Below are 20,588 nucleotides of genomic sequence, written 5' to 3' on the forward strand. Positions count from 1 at the left end.
TGCTTTGTTTTTAGTTCCGTCACCTAACATACATTGGTTTTTTCGTCATTATACTTCTAAGCATTTCTAGTTTAAAATGTGAAAAGGTGAATGGAGCTGCCTTGGCTCGTGTACACCACCAGCAAGTCAACAAGTACACTTTGTTCTTCTAATCATGAAAGACTTCACCAACAATTAGTAATCTTGCAAGTTGCAGTTCCACATCTCAATATCTTTAATTACAACCAACTGTCTGTAACAAACTAAAGAGGGCATTTGTTGACACAAGCAAGAGAGAATGGAACAACTTGAAAGCGGTTTATAGGCTCCTCCTTTGCGTTTTGAATATAATATTTTCTCCTGTTGAAGCAAAGGTTCTCCTGATACCAGCCAGTTTAAAATCTTCATGAGATTGAGAATTCAGCAGGCTGTGGAATGTCGACATCCTCAAACTCGTTGTCGTCTGCACAAGAAAGAATGAGATTCAATTCATCATGCCATTCATAGAGAAATATAAGACCGATGGGATTTAAACAGGGATCAGATTCAGCTATATCCAGCCACGAAGATCTTTTAGAGAGAATGCATCTATCCATACAAATCAATAGAGTTTGAAGGGTTCACAAGCATATAAAAAATTTTGGTTACTAGTTAATCAAAATGAATATTCAATGACGAGTAGTCCGTGTTACCTATATGCTACTAAGGTCAATATATAAGGAGCAAAGGGAAATGAGGGATCACCTTTTCTCAAAGTCAGAGCCAGTACTGCATCGTTCTCAACCTGAACAACAAAACAAAGAATATTAAAGCGAACAAGTCACAGCCACAACTATAAAAATACGCAATTGGAGGCTGTGTCCACTGTTCATATGAGTAACTTGAACAACAATTGTTATTCATTCCCTGTACATGATCACAACCTTGTAGCTTAATATTACGCAATCGGAGTTTTCATATGAGTAAAGATCATAGTAGCTCTTCCTCAAATTGAACAATGGTTATTCGGTCTCCAACATGAGACAACAGTCAAACGTTTGATACCTTCTGCTCCGCTAGAGATTTCGAATCCTCTAATACTTCCTCAGTAGACAATAAGACCAGACGCTGGTTACTAACTGGTTGCTCAATGAGGGTGAACAGTTTCTGCTTCACATCCAAAACAGTCTCGGTCGGATCGCATTGGATAAAGTAAGTGGCTTTCATGCGCTTCACACGAATATACATTGCCTGCAAAACAAGATCAACGCACACTAATCAATACCCTATAACCAACATGGCCAGATTCAAATTCTCAGCTCAAAAAGCTCTTAACTTTCCCAGTTAAATAAACAAAGAATGAAACCAACAAAGTAAAAAGATATATGTAATACCATGGCAAGAATCTGGCTTCTTTATTTCGACTGTCAATGTAAAACTCTCTCACTCACCTCTCTGTATAAGGTAAAGGAAGAAAGAACTATTGGTGGCTTGTTTGACTTTTAGGTTTAAGACTATTGTCGGTTACAAACCCGCTGAAAGAGACAGAGTGTTTGTTTTATCTAACTCTCTAAAAGTCCCACATCGGTAACCAAACAAACATTTGAGGGACGAGAAGCAGTATAAAGGAAGATGCCAAGCAACGTAACAACTCATACCTTTCTCGGCCTTTTGGCTAAGATCAAGTGTAGTATCTGTTCTTATCAGTTTAATATCTGATATGTGGCCCATCGGGTCACACGATATTAACTTTATTTTTTGAGGGAGAAGGCCCGTTAAGATAGCTTGCTATCTGGGCTTTCAAGAGTCGCCCATGCGTTGCACTACTGCACGGGCTGGCTCAACCCGCCAATTTTAACAGTTTAATTTTTGGTCCCTCGGCTTATAAGATTTTAAACGTATTATCTCTAATTAATCGGAATTGTACTTTTGGCCCCATTCAAGTGATTAATATTCTAAATGGGCTAATGGGCCTACGTGACTATATTTAAGTGCTAAAAGTGGACAAAAACTAAACTACTTTAGCTTCTGCTTACAGTTGTTGTCCTAAAAGTATCTAAACCGCGTTAAATTTCGAATCATCCTCGATCTCGTCGTTTCTTGTTTTCTGATCTCGTAGGCTAATCGGGAGAGAGAGAAGATGGTGGAGAGAACGTTGAGTCTAGGGTTCGGAGAAACCTCAGGGGTTAGAGAAACAATGTGGGCGCAGCAAGAGCTTCTTCAGAAGATCAGTCAAGAGCTCGACGATGAGCGAGAAGCCTCGTCATCAGCTGCTTCGGAAGCCTTGTCGATGATCCTACGCCTCCAGGGAGAGAAAGCAGCGCTGGAGATGGAGACTAGTCAGTACAAGAGGATGGCGGAGGAGAAGATGTGCCACGCGGAGACTTCTCTGACGCTCTTCGAGGATCTGATTTACAATAAGGAGATGGAGATCGCTTCTCTCGAGTTTCAGGTTTAGGCTTACAGATGCAAGCTGCTCAGCGTTGGGGTCTCTGATCCAGCTGTCGTGGAGAACAAGTTCCCGTAAAATCTCGTCTTCTTTGGTGATCCCTCTCGTGTAAATCAAAAGAGAAAGATGAAACGAAATCTATCGGTAAATGCTTTATGTTTTCATAGTTGAGACTTGAGAGATGATGAGTATGAGTTTAATGTCTTGTCTGTTGCAGAGTCCTTTTGATGGTATGAGCAGTGAGAGAAGGAGCCTGCTTCTGTCTGATGGTAACGGTGACAGTTCTTTATCTCTTGGTGAAGACTTGAGTGCTTATTGGGAAGAGATGAGGAGAATAGACGACCATGTTCGAGAGATTTCAGACACGAGAGATTCTCCCAAGGAGTCTAAATGGCCTTTGCTTAGGCACAAGTCTATGTCACATGCGTTGGTTTCACAGGTCAGCAATACTATACTCAAGTCAGCCAAGAGTGATGTCAGTTCGATAATGGAGAGGATGAAGAACCCTGATAGATTGTCTGCCGCAAAAGATGCTTTGTCTCCAAATCTCCAGGACATCTTCAAGATTCCGAGGACAAAGGAAAGCCTTACAATCATCGAAGAAGAAGAGGAAGTCGAAGAAAGAAATGTAAGTATTGAGGGAACTAGTCTTTTGATAAAAACAAATTTGGTCAAAGTGCTGATAATGTGTAGAAGGAGTCACAGGTTAGAGGGAACATGGAGAGTAGTAATTACGAAAGGGAATTGAGTAAGCCACCGCCAAGCATCAAGGAAGAACATATGAGTTTGTTAAAGGAGATTAGAGAACAGCTCAATGCAATGCAGTCTGAGATGAGAAGCTTAAGATCAGAACTGCATCAAACTCAACATGTGTCTCATCTGGAGGAGGATCCAGCCCTTAACTCAATTCAAGAGGTAATCACTTCTCTTTCTACTTGGTGAGAGATGTCTAAATAATATTCAGAACTAAACATTTTGTGTTGTTTCTTGAAACAGGCTATGATTCACTTCTGGCTTTAGAAGCTATAATGCCTGGGAGTGGTTCTAGTTTCCCATATACAGACCATTTGTATGTTACTTAAGGGATGTAAAAAGAAACTGATATGTAACTGCACTGGCATTATTGTGAAAACAAAATCTTTAAATCTCTCATGAAAGTATCTAAAGTTGGTCCACAAAGGTTAGGATGTCATGTTAGTTAGCGGATACACAAAATGCATGAAGGGTTATCGAGATCAAGAGTAGTGCCTCTCAAACACTTGAAGTGGTAGACATGACCACAAGCCAGCACGCACGCTTCTTGCAAGCTCCGCAAAGAAGCATTAGGTCGTTCTGGATCAGAGGCTAGATCTCTGTCGCATAAATCGCATACGTGTCCAACTTCCTCAGCATCAAACACCTTGTCAAGCTCTGCTTAAAAAGCCCCAAAAAATATCAAACACAAGAAAAAAGCATATAGCTCTCACTCAAGTATTGAATAGATTATTACCATCGCGAATCTGCGGTTTACTCTGAACCTGAGCATTCACAGTCTTGTCGAGAAGAAGTTGGACCTCTTTAGAGAGCCTTTGAAGATGATGAGATGAAGTGGAAGCAGATGATGATGATCCTGACGCTTTGAGCTCAGAAGTGGCTTTCTCAATCTTCTCTTGAAGCTTCAGGAGCATCTCTCTACTTCCATCGTCTCCTTTTGAATCCATGTTTCGCACGCACAAGTCGACGAAACTTCTGTAATCGAAGACAGTCAAGCAAACAATTAAAAAGAAAAAAACAAAGTCAAATTTTGTTTGACTTGTATAATGCGAGAAGGCGCTATTTGGTTGAAACTTGTGTAACAAGATATTACGTTTACGAAGCAAGATTACAATTAGGGTCCAAACCAAGGAACCCAAAGCGTCCGCCGTTAGAATCCACAAAGCAAAATCGTAACTTTACGGATCGCAATGAAGAAATCAATCAAACGACGTTTATCAGAAATCAAAATCGAAAAAAAAAGAGAAGGTATATCAACGAACAGTGTTGAAAAGGGAGGGATTATGTTGCTGCTGCTGTTACTTTGGAGTGAAATATATATGTTTAAACAAGCTATAATCGACAGCTCGTATCTATGTATCTCCACATAACTAAGCTTTTTTTTAATTAAGTGATTAAGGAGACCGACACGTGGGCTGAAAACGTAGGCTGCTAACACGAGGCTAATCTGGATCCACATGCCAGAATATCCATGTATATTAAAAAAAAAAGATTAAGGGACTACAAAAAGAACAGAGTTCTCATCAATGTTCAATCTAGGCATGCCGGTCCGGTTTATTCGGATAGTACGGATCGGTTAGTTCGGAACTCAGTTAGTTCAGAATTATGTTAGTTTGGGTTGGTCAAAATTTCACCGAAAAAGTTTGGTTCTGTTTGGTCCGGTTAATTTGGTCCTAAAATATTTAACCAAAGGTTTTTGTTTTGCGGTTAATTCGGTTAAATTTTCGGTTTAAATTAAAAAAGTCAAAAATGGTTAATTTCTGTTAGTTGTTATTTCGGTTTGTATTTTGGTTAGTTTGGTTAGGTTCGTTCGGTTATTTCGATTCAGATTTTGGTTTATTTGATCAGTTCAGTTCGGAATTTGGTTAAAATTGGTACTTTTTAGATTTTTTTTTAGAAAACTGAACTTACCGATTATCGAACCAAATATAAGAATTTTTTTTTATCGAACTAAGAGAAAACCAAACTTTTTGGTTCGGTAAGTTTGGTTTGATTAAAGTTCCCAGCCCTAGTTCAATTGTTAAGAAGATGTTAGTCACTTTATATGAGATTACTAATTAGGCGGATGTCTAAACTGATTTTTGAGTCGGCGAAGAAAAGAATATTTCATTTTGGTTTGATTTGCCGGCGAACGCATGCGTACAGCATTTACCGAATTTAACCTTTGTTTTCTTATGAAATTTTTTTTAAAATTAGTATGAGCTTAAGAGTTTGCCTGGTTGTATGCACTTTATTGGGCTTTTCATAAGCACCAGAATTTCATTAAACTAGTATTTTTGTAATTAATTTGTTTAACCAGGTTGAAAATCTGATCAAGCTTCAGAAAACAAATTTAGAGAGACAATTTTTTAAAAAAATTAATGTTTATGGACGACTGGTTCGGCTGTCCTAAAATAGTAAGAAATATGTTTTCCTCCTATTTGTAGACTACAAGTTAAAAACACTTGGTTTTTTTTTTGGATTTTGTAATTTACTACAAATATCCATCAAACTCGATCTTGTAATATTCCGCATTTTTGGGCTAATAATCTCCATGAATATAAAGGGTTCTTCTACCTTCAATTCTAATAATTCACACACACACACAAACAAAAGACTAGACTTTTGGATAATTGAGAGCTTAATGACCAAAAATAACAAAATTCTCGGACAGGATCAGCTGTTGTACTTAATCAAAGTATCCTTAATTATCTCCAACTTACATTTGACTGTAAAACCCACCACACATTCACTCACTCACTTACACACCTATACTTTATAATCTTCCTCCTTTCCATATATGCATTCCTCATCAAACTTAACACCTCCATAGAGATTTTTTTTATAACTCTCTTGATGGCTGATAATGTCCAAGTAGTACCCATTGAAGAACCAGCCTCGACCGCAACCGCCACAGCCACCGCAACAACCAATGAGCCAGACACCAAAAGCTCCGATCAAATGGAGTCACAAAGCGACAAGCCACCCGTTGGAATGTTGGTCACAATCGTAAACCTTTGCGCCATAGGTGTTCTTCCCATCTTCACCTTCTTTCTTTCTCTCACACTCCTTGGCTACGCTGTGTGGCTCCTCTACATGCGCAGCTACGAATGCGAAGACATCCTCGGTCTCCCACGTGTCCAGACGCTCGCTAGCGTCGGCCTCCTTGCCGTGTTCGTCGTCAGCAACGCGGCTCTCTTTCTCCGAAGGAAGTTTCCTATGCCCGCACTCGTGGTGATGGTGGTGATTCTTTTGCTGATGATGTTCATGGGTTTGGCGTACGCAGGAGTCAATGAGATGCAGAGCAGGCGGTTTCCGGCTACTGCGAGGTGGTTTAAGCTCAAAGTGATGGATGATGTTAATTGGAACAATATCAAATCGTGTGTCTACGATAAAGGAGCTTGCAACGAGCTTTTTTACCAATATCCTAAAGAGAAACCTTACAATAGAAGAAAAATGCCACCAATAAAGGTTTGTTCATGATAGATATATACATACTTTGATCTCATAAAGTGCAACTGGTTCATTCTAACATGATACCTAGGCCTGGGAATTTTTCTTTTCTAGTCGAACCAAACATAAAATTTCGGTTTTCGATTCAGTTTTGGTTAGGATTTTGATTCAGTTTGGTAGATTAAAAAATGGTTATTGGTTTGGTTTGGCAATGGGTTACTTTGATTTTTCATTTTTTCACAAAAAAATACAACCAAACCATATTAATTATAACCAAGAATCCTAACCAAACTAACTGAATTAAACAAATCTAACTGAAATAAAAAACTTCAGTTAAGTTTGATAAAAAATTTAAAAACTGATATAACCATATACCAAGCCAAACCGTGCTAATTCGGCAAATTGAGGCTAAACCGAACATGAAAACGTTACATATGCACATGACGTTTTGTGAAACATTTGTCCAAGATTTTCAAATAGTTTGAGACGACCATTTTCCATCTTTAAGCATATATATTAGTTGACAAAAGCTGTTTTGATTTTTGTTGTTGTTGCAGAATGGATGTTGTATGCCGCCGGAGACATGTAACATGGATGCTTTAAATGCGACGTTTTGGTATAGAAGAAAAGACGAGGGCCCACCGTTGGAGACTGAGGTGCTGTATGGTGGGATGGGCGGAATACTAAGCGACTGTGAGTTATGGAGGAACGATTGGAGCATAATGTGCTATGATTGTAGATCTTGCAAGTTTGGATTCATTAGATCTCTAAGAAGGAAATGGTGGCAGCTTGGTGTCTTTTTGGTTGTCATCTCTATTCTTCTTCTCATCTCTCACCTCTTGATCTTCTTGGCCACCTTTTGGGAAAGATTCAAGGGTCAATAATCATCATGGAGGTGGAGATTTCTATGTGGTAAAATAATTCATTTGTTCTGTATTCATTTTAGTACTCAAGCAGGTGTTCCTTCAAGCAGATCTTTAGCTCTTCATCCTTTCTCTCTGTCTCTTTCTCTTTGTTCGGTTTAGTGTAAAGAATGTGTTTGAAATAAAGTACAAACAATTGGTTTGATTCAGAACTCAAAAAGAAGTTCTTGAGTCCATTGCTGAATCTTTGAAGCACGGGACTTGAAGGTTAGAACTTAAAAGCGTCATTGGTCGTATATAACACTGGTCGTATATAACACGGATGAGAAGGTCTAATATTTTGCATGTGCATGTGAATGCAGCAAATGTGGTAAACCATGTTAAATTTCTGTGTTGTTTTGCATTTATTCATATGTTTCCGCACAATTTTCTCCCATCCTTTATACTTCTTCCGTTTTTAATAGATGACGTTTTAGTAGAAATTTTTTACTCTAAATTAGATAACATTTTAGTTTTCAATGTAAAATTTATAAACTTTTTATATTATATGACTATCTGTAATTTGCAGTCTAATTTATTATTAGTTAAATTATATTTAGAAAAATAATTAATGATGTTTTTGATTGGAAAATATAAAAAAGTAAATGTTTTCTTAATATAGAATATATGTGCATAATTTTAAAACGACATCTAATAAAAAGGGGAGGGAGCAAGAAACAAAATAAAATGTAACAAAGGAGAGCCACAATGAAGATACTTTGTTCTTTTATTGTCCTAAACTACCAACAGAGGAGTGATCAAGCTGGATTATTTAAGCTTCTTGGAAATTAGGTGCACATATAAATACTATTAGGGAGATAGAAAAAGTGGAATACATCTTTAATAAAAAGGTCTGCTTTAATAAAAAGGTGAAATTCTACATTTTGTTTCCCTGCTTGCATCCTTCATCTGTACAAAGAATAGCCAATCTTGGGGAGAGTCATAGACAACAAACAAAAGGGTCTCTTCACACTCAATTAGTGAGTGAAGACACAGAGCTAAGGCCGTGTCTCATGGCTGCTTCCCACACCAGATCAATACGGTCAACGTCAATGGCTCCAACCTCATGATGCTTCCAACCCTCCAGCATATGAACCACTCCTCCTGCATGGCATGCATGCACCACTCCTCTCTCCATTGTGTACTGCCGCAACACAACAAACACACACTTAAGAGTTTAGCCTAATGGACTAAAAGGATAAACACTCAAATAAGACTTGATTAGTAACCACAGTTCTTTATACCTCGCAGGTTCCTAGTCCTTGAACATCTTTAGGGAGCCTCATAGCTGCAAGATCACCATAAGTGCAGTTCCTTCTAAATTTGAGGATTGGTGGCACCACAAACTGGTGGAAATGCGTTCCTGCAGGAGCCCAGCTCTGTTCCCTTGGTGTCAACCATTTCCCAACGATCCAAGTCTGCATATACATAGTTCAAACACCCCCAAAGTCAATACATTTACGTTAACACACCAAATGAAAAACAGTTAGAACTCAGTACGCTACCTTGCAGTTTTGAGCAGCGTTGTATTTGGTCACTTGCACGAGGTAGTTTTGGAACTCAGCAGGAGCTTCTTTCTGAATCTTTTGGAATCTCTCTATCGACATAGTCAACATCTGTAAATTGTTTTAACATCTGTTAGACTCTGAGACAATGTTATTAGTTCGTTAAGGATTAGTAAGAAAACTTACGAGAACTCTCACTCCACGACGACAGAGGTAAAGAGCAATGGCTCTTCCCAGCTTAGAAGTGGCTCCTGTCAAGAACACCTCTTCCACACCTTTTGGAATTTCATTGAGAATCACAGCTGCGGTTAAAGTGTTCCCATGAACCACACGAACTCTAAGGTCAGGATGCTTGTTCACAAACAACGTCCCACCACCATTTAAAGCTTCGTTCTGAGAACAAACAAAAACATAACAAAAATAAGTAACCTTTTAAGTGACTTGACTCAGAAGTTACTAACTTGTACCTTGTTCAAAGCAGCCAAGCTTATGACTTTAACACCAATCTTATCAGCTCTCAGAATCGCAGCCTCTATCTGATCATTAATGCCTTGTGTAGCAAACGGTAAGAAGTACTGCAAAACAGAGGAAAATGCTCTGTAAAACACTCTGTTCTCTCTGTTTTCAAGGGGAGTAGAAAGAAACAGAGATATTACTTGGAATCCGAATCTGGGAACTCCCCAAGTCTGGCAAAGATTGTTTCTAAGGGTGTAGAAGCTGAAAAGAAAAGCCTTTGACCAAACCCACATGCCTAACATCACCATGAAAGTGAACGGCCACATGGGAAGCAAGAAGAGCCTCGTCGTGTATGGCATCGAAGCGAACGATCTGAACACAAACGGTGCGTGCATCGCCGACATCACATCTACCCCATGAGCCAAGAACACAAACTCCGGCGCCCTCTTCCGTTCCCCTGCACACAAAGATCAATTCAGTTTTTCAAAAAAAAAAAACAAAAACTGTAACTTTGTGGTCAAGGAAGGGGTACTATTGTCTTTTCAAGTCTTTGGCTTTACATCCTTGACTCTGACCACTCATAAATTGGCTTAACCTGTTTGGTATTGCTGCCAAATTTATTCAACTAGTCTGGTACTCTCTGTAGTGTCTGGGCTCACTTTGTCTCAAAAATTTATTTATTCGAAGATTTTTCTCGTTTCAAGAAGAGTAACATTCTATATTTCCTTATTTTAAGTATTTGATTATTTTTGACCTTTTAAATAACCAACAAATTTCTATTTAAATTATTTTCATTTAATTAATTGTATATTAGATAAAGTATAATTGTATATTTGACCCTTTTCGTCAATGTGACACTTTTGCATACGGAAGGAGTAATAGTTTTGGTATATTAAAGCATCTTCAACACCACTCTATTTTTCACTCTAAAATAGAGTTTAGAATGAAAAATGCTCTAATGGTATATTATTTATCACTCTATAATAGAGTGAAAAATAGGTTTACTCCAAATGTAGAGTAATTTGTTTTTTTTTGTTCATCATTCTATTTTTACTCTAAAATAGAATGTACCATTGGAACAAATTCAAACTCTATTATAGAGTTACTCTATTTTTTAGAGTAAGCCATTGGAAATGGTCTTATTACCTGAAGCCAAACGAATCTTCTTTTGGAGTTCCCATGAGTTTGAGTTAAGTGTGTTGCCCAAAACATCAAAGAGAGGCATAAACAGACAGAAGTTGGTCCCCATTTCTTGATGATGCAGAGCATGGTACCTGCATGATCCCCACCAATTAAATCAAACTTTTAAACATTTTTTTTAAATTCATCGCAAGTAAAAATCATATTATATATACAACTATAAACTATAGAAATCTTTGCTTCTTAGAGTGAAAATATGACAAAGTCACGTTCGTGTGTGCCTTATTCAATGAATAAGTTAGAGAGCCTTTATTGGAAAACTTATGGTGTGTGGAGGAGCCAATAGATCTAACCAAATCCACACAAAAAAGTTAACATGTGAAGTACTTTTCAGAAAGGGTAATAAGATACACGTTAACAACATACGTTGGAGTGTAGATGAGATAACGTAGGATTGGTAGAGTCTCGAATAACTTGTGAGAGAAGATTTCAACGTTGCAATGTCCTAAACATCTTAGGAAATCAAACATGATAGCGTATCCGTAGATCAAGCTTATTGATCCAACACCTAACAAGCAAGAACCAATCAAAGGAACTCCAGCTACGACACATAGGATAAGGTTTTCCAATAACGTCGCATTTCCAGCTGCACCCAACAGATCAAAGATTGTTACTATTACATAAAAACCAAAGAAACATTCCTTTTTATTACTAGTTACTAGTGAATTTTTTTTTACCAGTCATGGGATGTGGAACAGGAGATGAGTGGTGGAAAGAGTGGAAATGCGTGAAGAAGTAGTTGTTGCGATGAAAAGATCTATGAAGATAATAGTATAAAGGCTCTGAGAAAGTCACATGTATCACAATTAATGCGATTAGTCCTTTGGTGTTCCAGAGAGGTATACTGTTCATCATCATCAATGAAGGAGACATGTAACAGATCATGCTCGCTATTATTGCTTGCAGAAGTATATAATTGTCCCTGTAATAAAAACCCCACATATCAAAACGATAACTTTCGGTGGTTTTGAGAGTGTTTAAGACCATATACCAAGAACAGAGAAACAAAAGTAAAAAAGTGGTTCTGTACCAGTGCCATTCGTGATCAATCTGTTTAGAGTCAACACCATTAGGGTTAATCCTTAGAGTGCGAGTCACCCAAAGCATGTTGTTGTAAACACTCCAAAGGACATGAACGAGTCCTTTGAGTCCACAGATGATGAGGATATGAAGACACCATAGAGCCCTCGAGTAGTCTTGTTCGTATGTCCATGAGTACACTACTTGTGCTGCTAGAGGAGCGTATAGAAGATACTTCATAGATATAGAGAAAAATAAACACAAAAACAATATGAGTTTTAGAAGATGAAACCAAATTTTAGAAAAGAAACTGATCAAATTTTATCTCTGTAAGAAAAAGAAAAACAAACCTTAAGATTGCCATAGCTTTCCCAAGGCCAGACTGATAAAGTAACCATTCTTGGGCTTCTTGTACTCTAAGATCTCTCTCTCTCTCTTATTGGTCTATAACCTTAAAGATTTCTCCAGGTTTCAAGCAATCCTGAGAAAAAGATGTTGCTCTGTTTGTGGAAGTGAGAGAAAGAGAGAGAAACTGATGGGGTTCTCTCTAATCTCAAGAAAAGAGATGGAGATTTTTAGTTGAGGTTTTTAAGTTCGTTGAAAGATTTAACCAAAGCCTAGTTGTGTGACATTAGTGAGAGCCTCGAGCTTTGTTTACTTATATAAGCATTGAAACTAGGAGGGCCAACTAGACCCCAACATTTGTTCTTTTTATCCCTCTCTCTAATGAATTTTAAATACAGTAGTAATTTTTAAATCAATATTGTGAAGAAAATAGTTTTCACCTGAAAATAAAACTCTTACAGCAATCAGTATTCAGTGATAATTACTTTTAACTCTGCTCAATCGTACAACATTCACATGCTAGTGCAGTTTTGGTATCAACATTTTTACTTTGATGAACAGTTGATGTTTTTATTTCGAGTATAATTTGGAGTTTAGGAGTTATTTAGTTTTGCTCCAACCAAAAGAACCGGAGAAATAATTCAATCTTTTCATTTTATTAAAACTTACAAAATCTTAAAAATATATATAACAACCCGTAAAATGTCACAAAGGAATTTTGAGGCCAATAAACAACAATATCAATACAATGGAGAAACGAAAATTCCACATCCATTGAAACAAAAAGCCAAAATTTAAAATATCTTTTTGATAATGACTACTTACAATTTATAATAGTCATTATTAGCGTGAAAAGGAATGTTAACAGTTTTTTAAATAATTTATAAAAGTAAATTTACAATTTAATAAACTTTAATTCAACAAATTAATAGAGAAAATGAGAAATAACTATGTTGTAATATAAAATAAATGTAACTATTTTAACTGAAATTATATAAATACCTAATAAATTTTGTATAGTATATATAAAACTAATATATTTTACCAAAATTTATGTACAAATATCTAATTTTATATCGGAACCAATGTAAATCAGAAATGTTTGCATTGTTTTCCTAATGTAAATGGCCGCAAAAACAATCATACATGCAAACCAAACAGATAACTATAGCCTATAGGTTTGTGTATATCATTATGGACATAATCTTTTTTTTTCGACGAATTTAAATTTTATTAATATGAAAGTATAATATCTGAATACAAAGTTGGAGTTAACTATTTAGGTGGATAAACTTTACAATTTTCAAAAATAGAATTTGCTGGACCATGGCGAACAATTTCATGGGCGGCTTGATTTCCATTACGTTTGATAAAAGTAAATGTTGTTGTAGAAAGCTTATTCTTCGAGCTAGTATATCATTATGGACATAATCATAATAAATATTAGTATAATATAGATTTTTTGTAATTAAAAATGTTGAACAGTCTTGTAACTATTTTAGTGATTTGTTTGAATATCTTTTTTTAATACTTAACGACATAGAAGTATAACCAATTGATACAATGGCATAGCTTCACAGCTGGATTATAACTATCTCACACGCATTTAATTTTCGGTTTACGGTTGAAGCGGCGATGGTTACAGATCTTGCCCTCGGTGGCTTCTTCGTATACTCAAATTTGTATTCAACTTGTCCTCTTCTTCTACTTTTCTAACATTTACTTAAACTTTTTATGGTTTTTCAAACCACAAATTAATCCGCGTTTATGTCACGTACACTAAAGCTTAGCAACAAAAGTTTTAAGCGCCTAAAATATATCACGTGTATAAAAGCATTACTTAATTATCATTTTAGATTTGAACATACAAATTATAAAAATTTCTAATTTTGTATATTTATTAAATAAAAACATCATTAATAAAAAGATAAATTGGAATAAAAAATTAATAAATGATACTTATTTTGAAACATCAATTTTATCTACAACGAAAACTAAACCGAAAAAAAAAGAAAGAACCAATTTTGCTTTGGACAACATTTACTATAGGGTGCGTACAATAGTGGTACTATAAAAATGTTAATAGGGGTCAGGATTTAAGATTCATATAAATGCCATGAGTAAAAGAATCAAATGATTCAAATCGAAAGACTAGTAAAAAAATAAATCATAAGCTATATAATGTCAGCCATTTAATGCCTTGGCAAGAAAAATCATGTTTGTATGCAGTTGCTAATTTCCATGTTTTGATGTTCTCATATCTAGTTGGAAGTTAATTTTAACAACTAATTAATGCGTATAACACATTAAACACCCTAAAAGCATGTTCAGACTTGAAAACTATACTACAAAAAGAATAGTCTAAAACACACCGACTCGATTGTGGTTACCATGATAATAGGAACATTACTGCCAATTCATTTGCAGTATCTTCGAAATGGAGTCACATATTGGACTGGCCAAGCTTATGCATGATTGTATGGATCAATACGGTCCAAGCAATCGAACTGGATATAGTGATCCTAAATTATACAATTAATATTAATAATTTTTAATTATACAATTATTTCCGTTTAAAATTTGTAAAATCATGAATTAGAGAATTAATTATGTCGGTGTTAGAAATAATGGTAGTTAGCGAAACTGAGTATCAATAAGGTAAAAACATAAGCTATTACTATTAGCTCACTCCATGCAAAACATCATATATTTTGCAGTAAACAATTGAATAAAAATCATTGCTATGTGTGATTAGTTTTAAATTAAAAATTCATAAAAAAATATAAGTAATCATTTTGTACGTAGTGGTCATTGGTTTATTTATGATACATAATTAGGCCTATACATAATATATTAACAAATTATATGAATGTGTTGAAATAAGTCCCTTAAACACTGATATACACACAGATGTGTGTCCTTCTTCTTATAGGATAGACAGGAAGGTGGAATATCGAAAGAAGGGGTTTAGATTTATCGTTTTGTAAGTTTAGGTTACTATTTAAACCATCCAAAAAGTGTAGAACCCCCATAATAGGAAACTGCATTTGTTCAAACTGAAAATATAGATGAAAGTAACAAAAGATACGGAGCATATTGTTGATCTTCATTTTGTGGTCGTCAAAAATATTTTGGATGTCTCTTTATTGATCTTGTATCACAAGATTCACAACGAAACTCCAACTGACTCTGAAAAGGAAACCACTTGATAAAATGAATGTTTATAAGAAAAATGGAAAAACATTTTACAAAATTGTTATCACACATAAATATAAATTTATGTTCTTAAAAACCTATAAATGATTAGACAGATAAGTTGATAACAATGATAAGTATACAAAATTGGCATACTTGAAAACTATAGATGGTACTATATGGAATATATATATTAACTTACTTTATTAATCCGGTTACAAGACATCTGCATATTATTATAGGTTTCACTAATGCATGTTGAGCTACCCTGTGTACATGTATTGCGAGTTGGATTAAGCATGGTCTGAGTTTATGCGCTGAGCCATATGTGGTTCTCCAGTGTCCACCGTGGTCATATACATATAGTATATATTACAAATTTAAAAGCCAAATTAAAGAGAAGATGGGGTCGACACATTTGTAATCAATACATAGGTTAGCCAGCCAAGTTCTTGATTTATGCGACTTTTATTTAGTCGGTGAGGAGTTTACACGCCAGATCATATGCTAAGGAGTTTACACGCCAGATCATATACTACTAGAGTGTATTCAGAATCATTATAGGTAAATTCAAAAAAAATTAATATGTTTTTAGGTAAATGATTTAAAATATCTTCTATAACTATATGATTTGAAGTATTATTTTTAATTAAAAACGCCCCAAAAAATCTATAAAATTATTAAAGGGTGAATAATCTATTTTTCAATAACTGATAAACTGAAAATTTTAATATAATTTCAGTTTAATCATTTTAACATTTCATCTATAGCTATATAATTTGAATTATTATTTTTCAATTAAAAAACTATATAAAACGAAAGTATTTTTCTTGATTATAATATAAATCACATTGATTAATTAGTCGGCTGGAGTCGTTTGCAAAATCACCACCCAACGCCCATATTCTTATGTACATAGCCTATAAGAGATAAGAAGGCCCTTTTTCCATTCCCACTAATTGGTTTATTGTTTTATACGACGCATTTAACATATTGACTAATGACGCCCATGTTGAGTCGCTAGTCATTTCTCTTTAAGGGCATGACTGGTTCAAACGCATCGGTTACGGTTGCGGTTACAGGAGTTTGCGGATGCGGGTGATTGCAGTTTCTAGCGGTTTTAAAAGATTTGTACAACTGGTTCTGCGGTTAGAAATTAATGCGTTTGCGGGATATTTATGACTGGTTAACTACCAAATACAACAACGGTTAAATAATAAATTAACAATATTTACATTTTATATAATTATAAAATATCAAAAATCATAATATTATAATAAATATGAAGGTTATATTAGAAAGTTATAGTTTTAAATTTTTAATATTATAGAAAATATTTTTATTTTAAATTTATAATAAATATTAAAATATAATATATATATTTTGGCATTTTTATAATTCCAATTTAAAATTTGTATTGAATATTTTTATTTTTGTATTTATATGGTTTTTGAAAAAAAAAAAATTTATTCTCCCGTAACCGCAAACGCTAGCTGAAATCAGCTTTTGATTTTAAGAGGTCCGAAGCGGTTTGAAACGATTTGTAGCGGTTTGTATGATTGTTTCGAAATGCTGTCAACCGCTAGCAACCGCAAAAGCTGCGTTTGCGGGTGGTAGCGGAGAAACCAGTCATGCCTTAAATGTGAAATAGCATCGTCATCTAACATCAACGATTGACGTCAATTATTTTCTTCTATGCATTACTAATCCATCTCAAAATTTATCAAATTGACAAAACGCTCCATATATAACGAAGTCTCGACTATTTTCTTACCAGAAAAAAAGTCTCAACTATTTTCAGAACATTAGTTGATTATCCTTTTTTCGTGACAAAAAAAATTGATTATCCTTATAATACATCAATCATTTTGTTAACGTTGTTATCAACAGTCGTTGTTGTTTAAATTTGTAAAGACGAACATGGTTATGTAATATCAGTGATTAGTGTCAAATACTCTCATCCTTTAGGTTACTAGTTGATATGTCAGCGAGTACTTGGTTTCCTCATATATATGTTTACATTGGCATGCACTTAACCAGATCGAAAATAGTTAATTTTAACTACAAAAGTCATCATTGTGTCAATGGATTAGTGCTAATTTTTCTTATCCTACATATTTTGATAATACTGAAATCACACGTTAGAGGAGTATTTATGGGCTTTGTTTCCTTATATGTATGTTTAAATTGACGCTTAACAAAATCGGGAACAGTTTATATCTCAACATTTTGTCCCCCACACACATTGAATTTATAACCTGTTTCTGATTGGCACGAAAAGAATGGTGCCTTCCCATCGCTTTTTTCTCTTATTTACTTTTCAGAACTAGATATCGATTATATTTAAATCAATTTGTTTAATTAGCCGGCTAGATAAACGTTTCAATTAAGCTGAAATGCTAAGTAAATGACTTTTACTTGTAGTCCAATATTAATTGTAATATATAGGTCCGAGATATTTATAAACGAATACTGGTGAAATTTTGTTTATAAATTTTATGTTACTTATAAAACCATTAAATGTTTGCATGGTACATGCAAAGGAAGCATGATACGAAAGCAGTTAAAAGAGAGGAGAAGACCATTGAGACTGCGTTGGCATACGCGCTAGCCTTGAGCTTTGAAAACTACTTACGGAGTATATCGTAAACAAAATAAAGAAAAAGAAAAATAAAAATAATCCGTTCAACGAAAGAGTTAGGAGAAAACGAGTGGAGCCACAAGAAAAGGAAGTAAGTCTAGCGAAAGAGAGAGAAAGTAGCGAAAGAGAGAGAAAGTAGATCTCCGGCGATCGGCCGGCGCGTGAGCGTGCGTGCCGTCGCCGGAGACCGTCATCCTTCAGATAAAAGTCCCCGTTTGTGTTTCACTTTCGTTTCTGACGGCTTCCGCCTTGTTTGAGCTCTGGTCAGTCACCCTTGGTGGTGGTTCTGTCACTGTGTGAAGACGCGGAGGTCTGAAGGGAGGAGAGGTGAAGCGGTTTGTGTTTTCGGTCCCGGGAGGTGGAGGCTCAGTTAGTTCCGCCGACGCCGGTTTCAGTCGCTGAGAGGCGGAAGTTACTATAACTTCGCCGTCGTCAGTTCAAGTTCCCGGGAGGTTAAGGCTCCGTCAGTCTTACTTCGTCGGCTTCTGTGTCTCGAAGGGGTTTGGTTGCTCGAGTATGGGCTCTGGTCATGGAGCGGAAGAGGTTTCATCGGGTTGTGAATTTTAGGGTTGTAGATTCGCCGTCGGTGGAGCTCTCCATAGCGGGATGATGCTCTCCGACAGGTTCTCAGTGTGGTGAAGAAGAGATGTGGTTTCGGTGGAGGCTCGAAGGGATTCAGAGCTCCGGCGAACCGAGATTTTCAGTGGTTGGGTACGGCGGCTTGGGAAGGCGGTGACGGTCGGGTCGAGGCGGAGCGACGCGTGGCGCACTGACGGTCAAGATCTTCACACGTGGCGCGCTTCAGCTTCCTCGACGCCCGCGTTCCCAGAGTCGGTCGGTGATGGGTTCGAGTAGGTGGGCTTGGGCCGGGGTTGCCAATTTGGGCTTAGGGTTTGGTGTGTTTTGTTTGGTTGGCCGATTAGTAGTAATGTGGGCCTTTGTATGTGGGCTTCGGCCATTGGGCTTGGCCCGTATCTTTTAATAAAATTAAAACTTGGTGGAAAAAAAAAAAAAAAAACGAGTGGAGCCTATGAGTTTCGAGCTCCCCAACTAGCAACTACTATCTGCCGTCATGATTCGATGGAGATTGATTTACAATTTTACAAAGTCACATCGGTCCTTGTTGTTGAAAAACGTGATCGCCTAGATATCCCACGTCGATTTATATTACAAATATGAAATATTCATGTTAGCATGGGTGCATGTATGCCTCCGGAGATTTTGTACCCTAAACATTATATATAATAGTATAATACCAATATTGACAACAAAAAGTATAATACCAATACTTCTAACCAAATGATTAATTATTTTAACGATGTGAAACTATTTTGGTTGCGTAAAATATAGGGAGTCATGCCGTAAATCTAGAGAGTAAACATATGTGCGTGTGTAATACATAATTATACAAATCGAGAGGAGATATGTTGAAGGGTTGCAAGTACACATTAGATGAATTGGTCTTTTTAAATCGTTTGTCCTTGGACCCAACGACAACAATCCAACATGCACTCTCCCTTTGTCCAATTGCCTACCAGCTTTTGCTTGTTGCATGCTATTTTGGTTAATAGAAAAAATTGCATTTATTTTTTTTTAATTGATATTTATAATAAATTTACTTTTATTTTTTACTAGTACTTCTAGTTTTTAAACTAACAAACTCGCATATCAAACATCCAACTTTATTTTGTTCAAAACTGATGATGTGAAAATTATGGTAATAATTATGGTATGGTACTATGAAAAAGCAATATACTAATGATGTGAAATTTATATGCCTCACTTCATTCTCTTTAACCTAACTGTAACTGTAAGGGAAGCGTTCAAAGGTCGACATTTTGTTGTGATTCCTGATAATTAGGCTTATAATTGAATTAAGGGTTATGTTGGGCATATATAAGTTGCTGCTTTCCTTATAAAATTTCAAACTTAAACATGGGCCTAAATGTGAAGCCCAAGCGATTGAGATGTAACAAATTTATTGGTTTATACATTTCTATCATACTCGATCAAAGACTACTATTGAGTTGAGTTATGATGTTTTTAGTATTGGGAAGAAAATTTCAGTTCAGGCTGGCACAAGTGTGAACTCAAGTGGGTTCGGATCGGCCACTTAGATTCACACACTCTAAACAAATTACTATAAAACAAATTGACGACATCTTGCTATGCTTAGTTTGTACTAATTGTCTAACCTTTAATATGATTGTTAAAATTAGTTTATAAGCTATATTCTCTCTCTGTCGGTACATACACACACACAAACCTCTTGGCAGTTGGCACTTAAAGTAAGATTCACATGGTCAAATGATAACATCTTTAACTAAAACGACTTTCGATTCGAAAAACACGCTATTTGATTATTAATTAGTAAACCCTTACTGAAAACTGATTAATTAGTGTTATAAATATACTCATTGATAACAAGTAATATAATTATTTTACATAAATTGTCCTTTGAGACTTTTCCTTGTTTGTAATACTAAGAGCCTAAGACCCATTGCATGCTTGTGTATGATTCATGCCTCTTATCTATCTATTCTACACAATGCCGTTTCTTTATTAATAAGTATATTTTCACTTTTAGATCTATTGATCATTTCTTTCTTTTTCTCTTCCAGGAAGTTTCACTATCCTTCTCGGCCCGGGCATGCCCTATAATTCATACCGAAATAACCAATGTCCCAATTGAACTTGTTTAAATCACTTACCTTTCAACTTTCATATATCAA

At 35.8% G+C, this 20,588-nt stretch overlaps 4 protein-coding genes, 1 long non-coding RNA gene, 1 other non-coding gene and 1 pseudogene across 6 annotated transcripts; 4 read left to right on the forward strand and 3 right to left on the reverse strand.

Annotated features, from left to right (window-relative positions):
• Window positions 1-124: 124 nt before the first annotated feature.
• On the reverse strand, window positions 125-1,480 carry LOC103851683. The gene is made up of 4 exons (XM_009128563.3): window positions 1,353-1,480; window positions 1,024-1,209; window positions 724-763; window positions 125-442 (listed from the first exon to the last, which is right to left on the reverse strand). The coding sequence occupies exons 1-4, from the start codon at window positions 1,353-1,355 to the stop codon at window positions 384-386; spliced, it is 288 nt and encodes a 95-aa protein (XP_009126811.1). The 5' UTR covers window positions 1,356-1,480; the 3' UTR covers window positions 125-383.
• Window positions 1,481-1,603: 123 nt separating this feature from the next.
• LOC103851682 lies at window positions 1,604-3,586 on the forward strand (annotated as a pseudogene).
• On the forward strand, window positions 1,613-1,807 carry LOC117132343. The gene has a single exon (XR_004455893.1). It is a non-coding gene; the product is annotated as a U2 spliceosomal RNA (small nuclear RNA).
• Window positions 3,386-4,159, reverse strand: LOC103851681. Its single transcript, XM_009128561.3, has 2 exons — window positions 3,897-4,159; window positions 3,386-3,817 (listed from the first exon to the last, which is right to left on the reverse strand). The coding sequence occupies exons 1-2, from the start codon at window positions 4,105-4,107 to the stop codon at window positions 3,606-3,608; spliced, it is 423 nt and encodes a 140-aa protein (XP_009126809.1). The 5' UTR covers window positions 4,108-4,159; the 3' UTR covers window positions 3,386-3,605.
• A 1,774-nt stretch (window positions 4,160-5,933) lies between these two features.
• LOC103851684 (tetraspanin-15-like) lies at window positions 5,934-7,699 on the forward strand. Its single transcript, XM_009128564.3, has 2 exons — window positions 5,934-6,610; window positions 7,150-7,699. The coding sequence occupies exons 1-2, from the start codon at window positions 5,996-5,998 to the stop codon at window positions 7,474-7,476; spliced, it is 942 nt and encodes a 313-aa protein (XP_009126812.1). The 5' UTR covers window positions 5,934-5,995; the 3' UTR covers window positions 7,477-7,699.
• A 504-nt stretch (window positions 7,700-8,203) lies between these two features.
• LOC103851685 (very-long-chain aldehyde decarbonylase CER3) lies at window positions 8,204-12,220 on the reverse strand. The gene is made up of 11 exons (XM_009128565.3): window positions 12,026-12,220; window positions 11,686-11,909; window positions 11,333-11,577; window positions 11,022-11,241; window positions 10,602-10,729; window positions 9,656-9,912; window positions 9,467-9,574; window positions 9,186-9,392; window positions 9,000-9,110; window positions 8,739-8,912; window positions 8,204-8,638 (listed from the first exon to the last, which is right to left on the reverse strand). The coding sequence occupies exons 1-11, from the start codon at window positions 12,071-12,073 to the stop codon at window positions 8,468-8,470; spliced, it is 1,893 nt and encodes a 630-aa protein (XP_009126813.1). The 5' UTR covers window positions 12,074-12,220; the 3' UTR covers window positions 8,204-8,467.
• LOC117132162 lies at window positions 11,959-15,326 on the forward strand. The gene is made up of 2 exons (XR_004455670.1): window positions 11,959-12,215; window positions 12,260-15,326. It is a non-coding gene; the product is annotated as an uncharacterized LOC117132162 (long non-coding RNA).
• Window positions 15,327-20,588: the final 5,262 nt, after the last annotated feature.

The sequence above is a fragment of the Brassica rapa genome, chromosome A02 (assembly GCF_000309985.2).
Source record: "Brassica rapa cultivar Chiifu-401-42 chromosome A02, CAAS_Brap_v3.01, whole genome shotgun sequence".
Classification (NCBI taxonomy): Eukaryota; Viridiplantae; Streptophyta; class Magnoliopsida; order Brassicales; family Brassicaceae; genus Brassica; species Brassica rapa.

What these genes read in the sequence shown, in the direction of transcription:
- LOC103851684 (XM_009128564.3), top strand. Translation starts at nt 5,996, where the DNA reads ATGGCTGATAATGTCCAAGTAGTACCCATTGAAGAACCAGCCTCGACC. An exon ending in GAAAAATGCCACCAATAAAG is followed by an intron (nt 6,611 to 7,149) that starts GTTTGTTCATGA and finishes TTGTTGTTGCAG; the next exon opens with AATGGATGTTGTATGCCGCC.
- LOC103851685 (XM_009128565.3), bottom strand. Translation starts at nt 12,073, where the DNA reads ATGGTTACTTTATCAGTCTGGCCTTGGGAAAGCTATGGCAATCTTAAG. An exon ending in TATCTCATCTACACTCCAAC is followed by an intron (nt 10,730 to 11,021) that starts GTATGTTGTTAA and finishes GGGATCATGCAG; the next exon opens with GTACCATGCTCTGCATCATC. An exon ending in ACGCTGCTCAAAACTGCAAG is followed by an intron (nt 8,913 to 8,999) that starts GTAGCGTACTGA and finishes ATGTATATGCAG; the next exon opens with ACTTGGATCGTTGGGAAATG.
- LOC103851681 (XM_009128561.3), bottom strand. Translation starts at nt 4,107, where the DNA reads ATGGATTCAAAAGGAGACGATGGAAGTAGAGAGATGCTCCTGAAGCTT. An exon ending in TAAACCGCAGATTCGCGATG is followed by an intron (nt 3,818 to 3,896) that starts GTAATAATCTAT and finishes CTTTTTAAGCAG; the next exon opens with AGCTTGACAAGGTGTTTGAT.
- LOC103851683 (XM_009128563.3), bottom strand. An exon ending in AATCTCTAGCGGAGCAGAAG is followed by an intron (nt 764 to 1,023) that starts GTATCAAACGTT and finishes TTTGTTGTTCAG; the next exon opens with GTTGAGAACGATGCAGTACT. An exon ending in GGCTCTGACTTTGAGAAAAG is followed by an intron (nt 443 to 723) that starts GTGATCCCTCAT and finishes TTTCTTGTGCAG; the next exon opens with ACGACAACGAGTTTGAGGAT.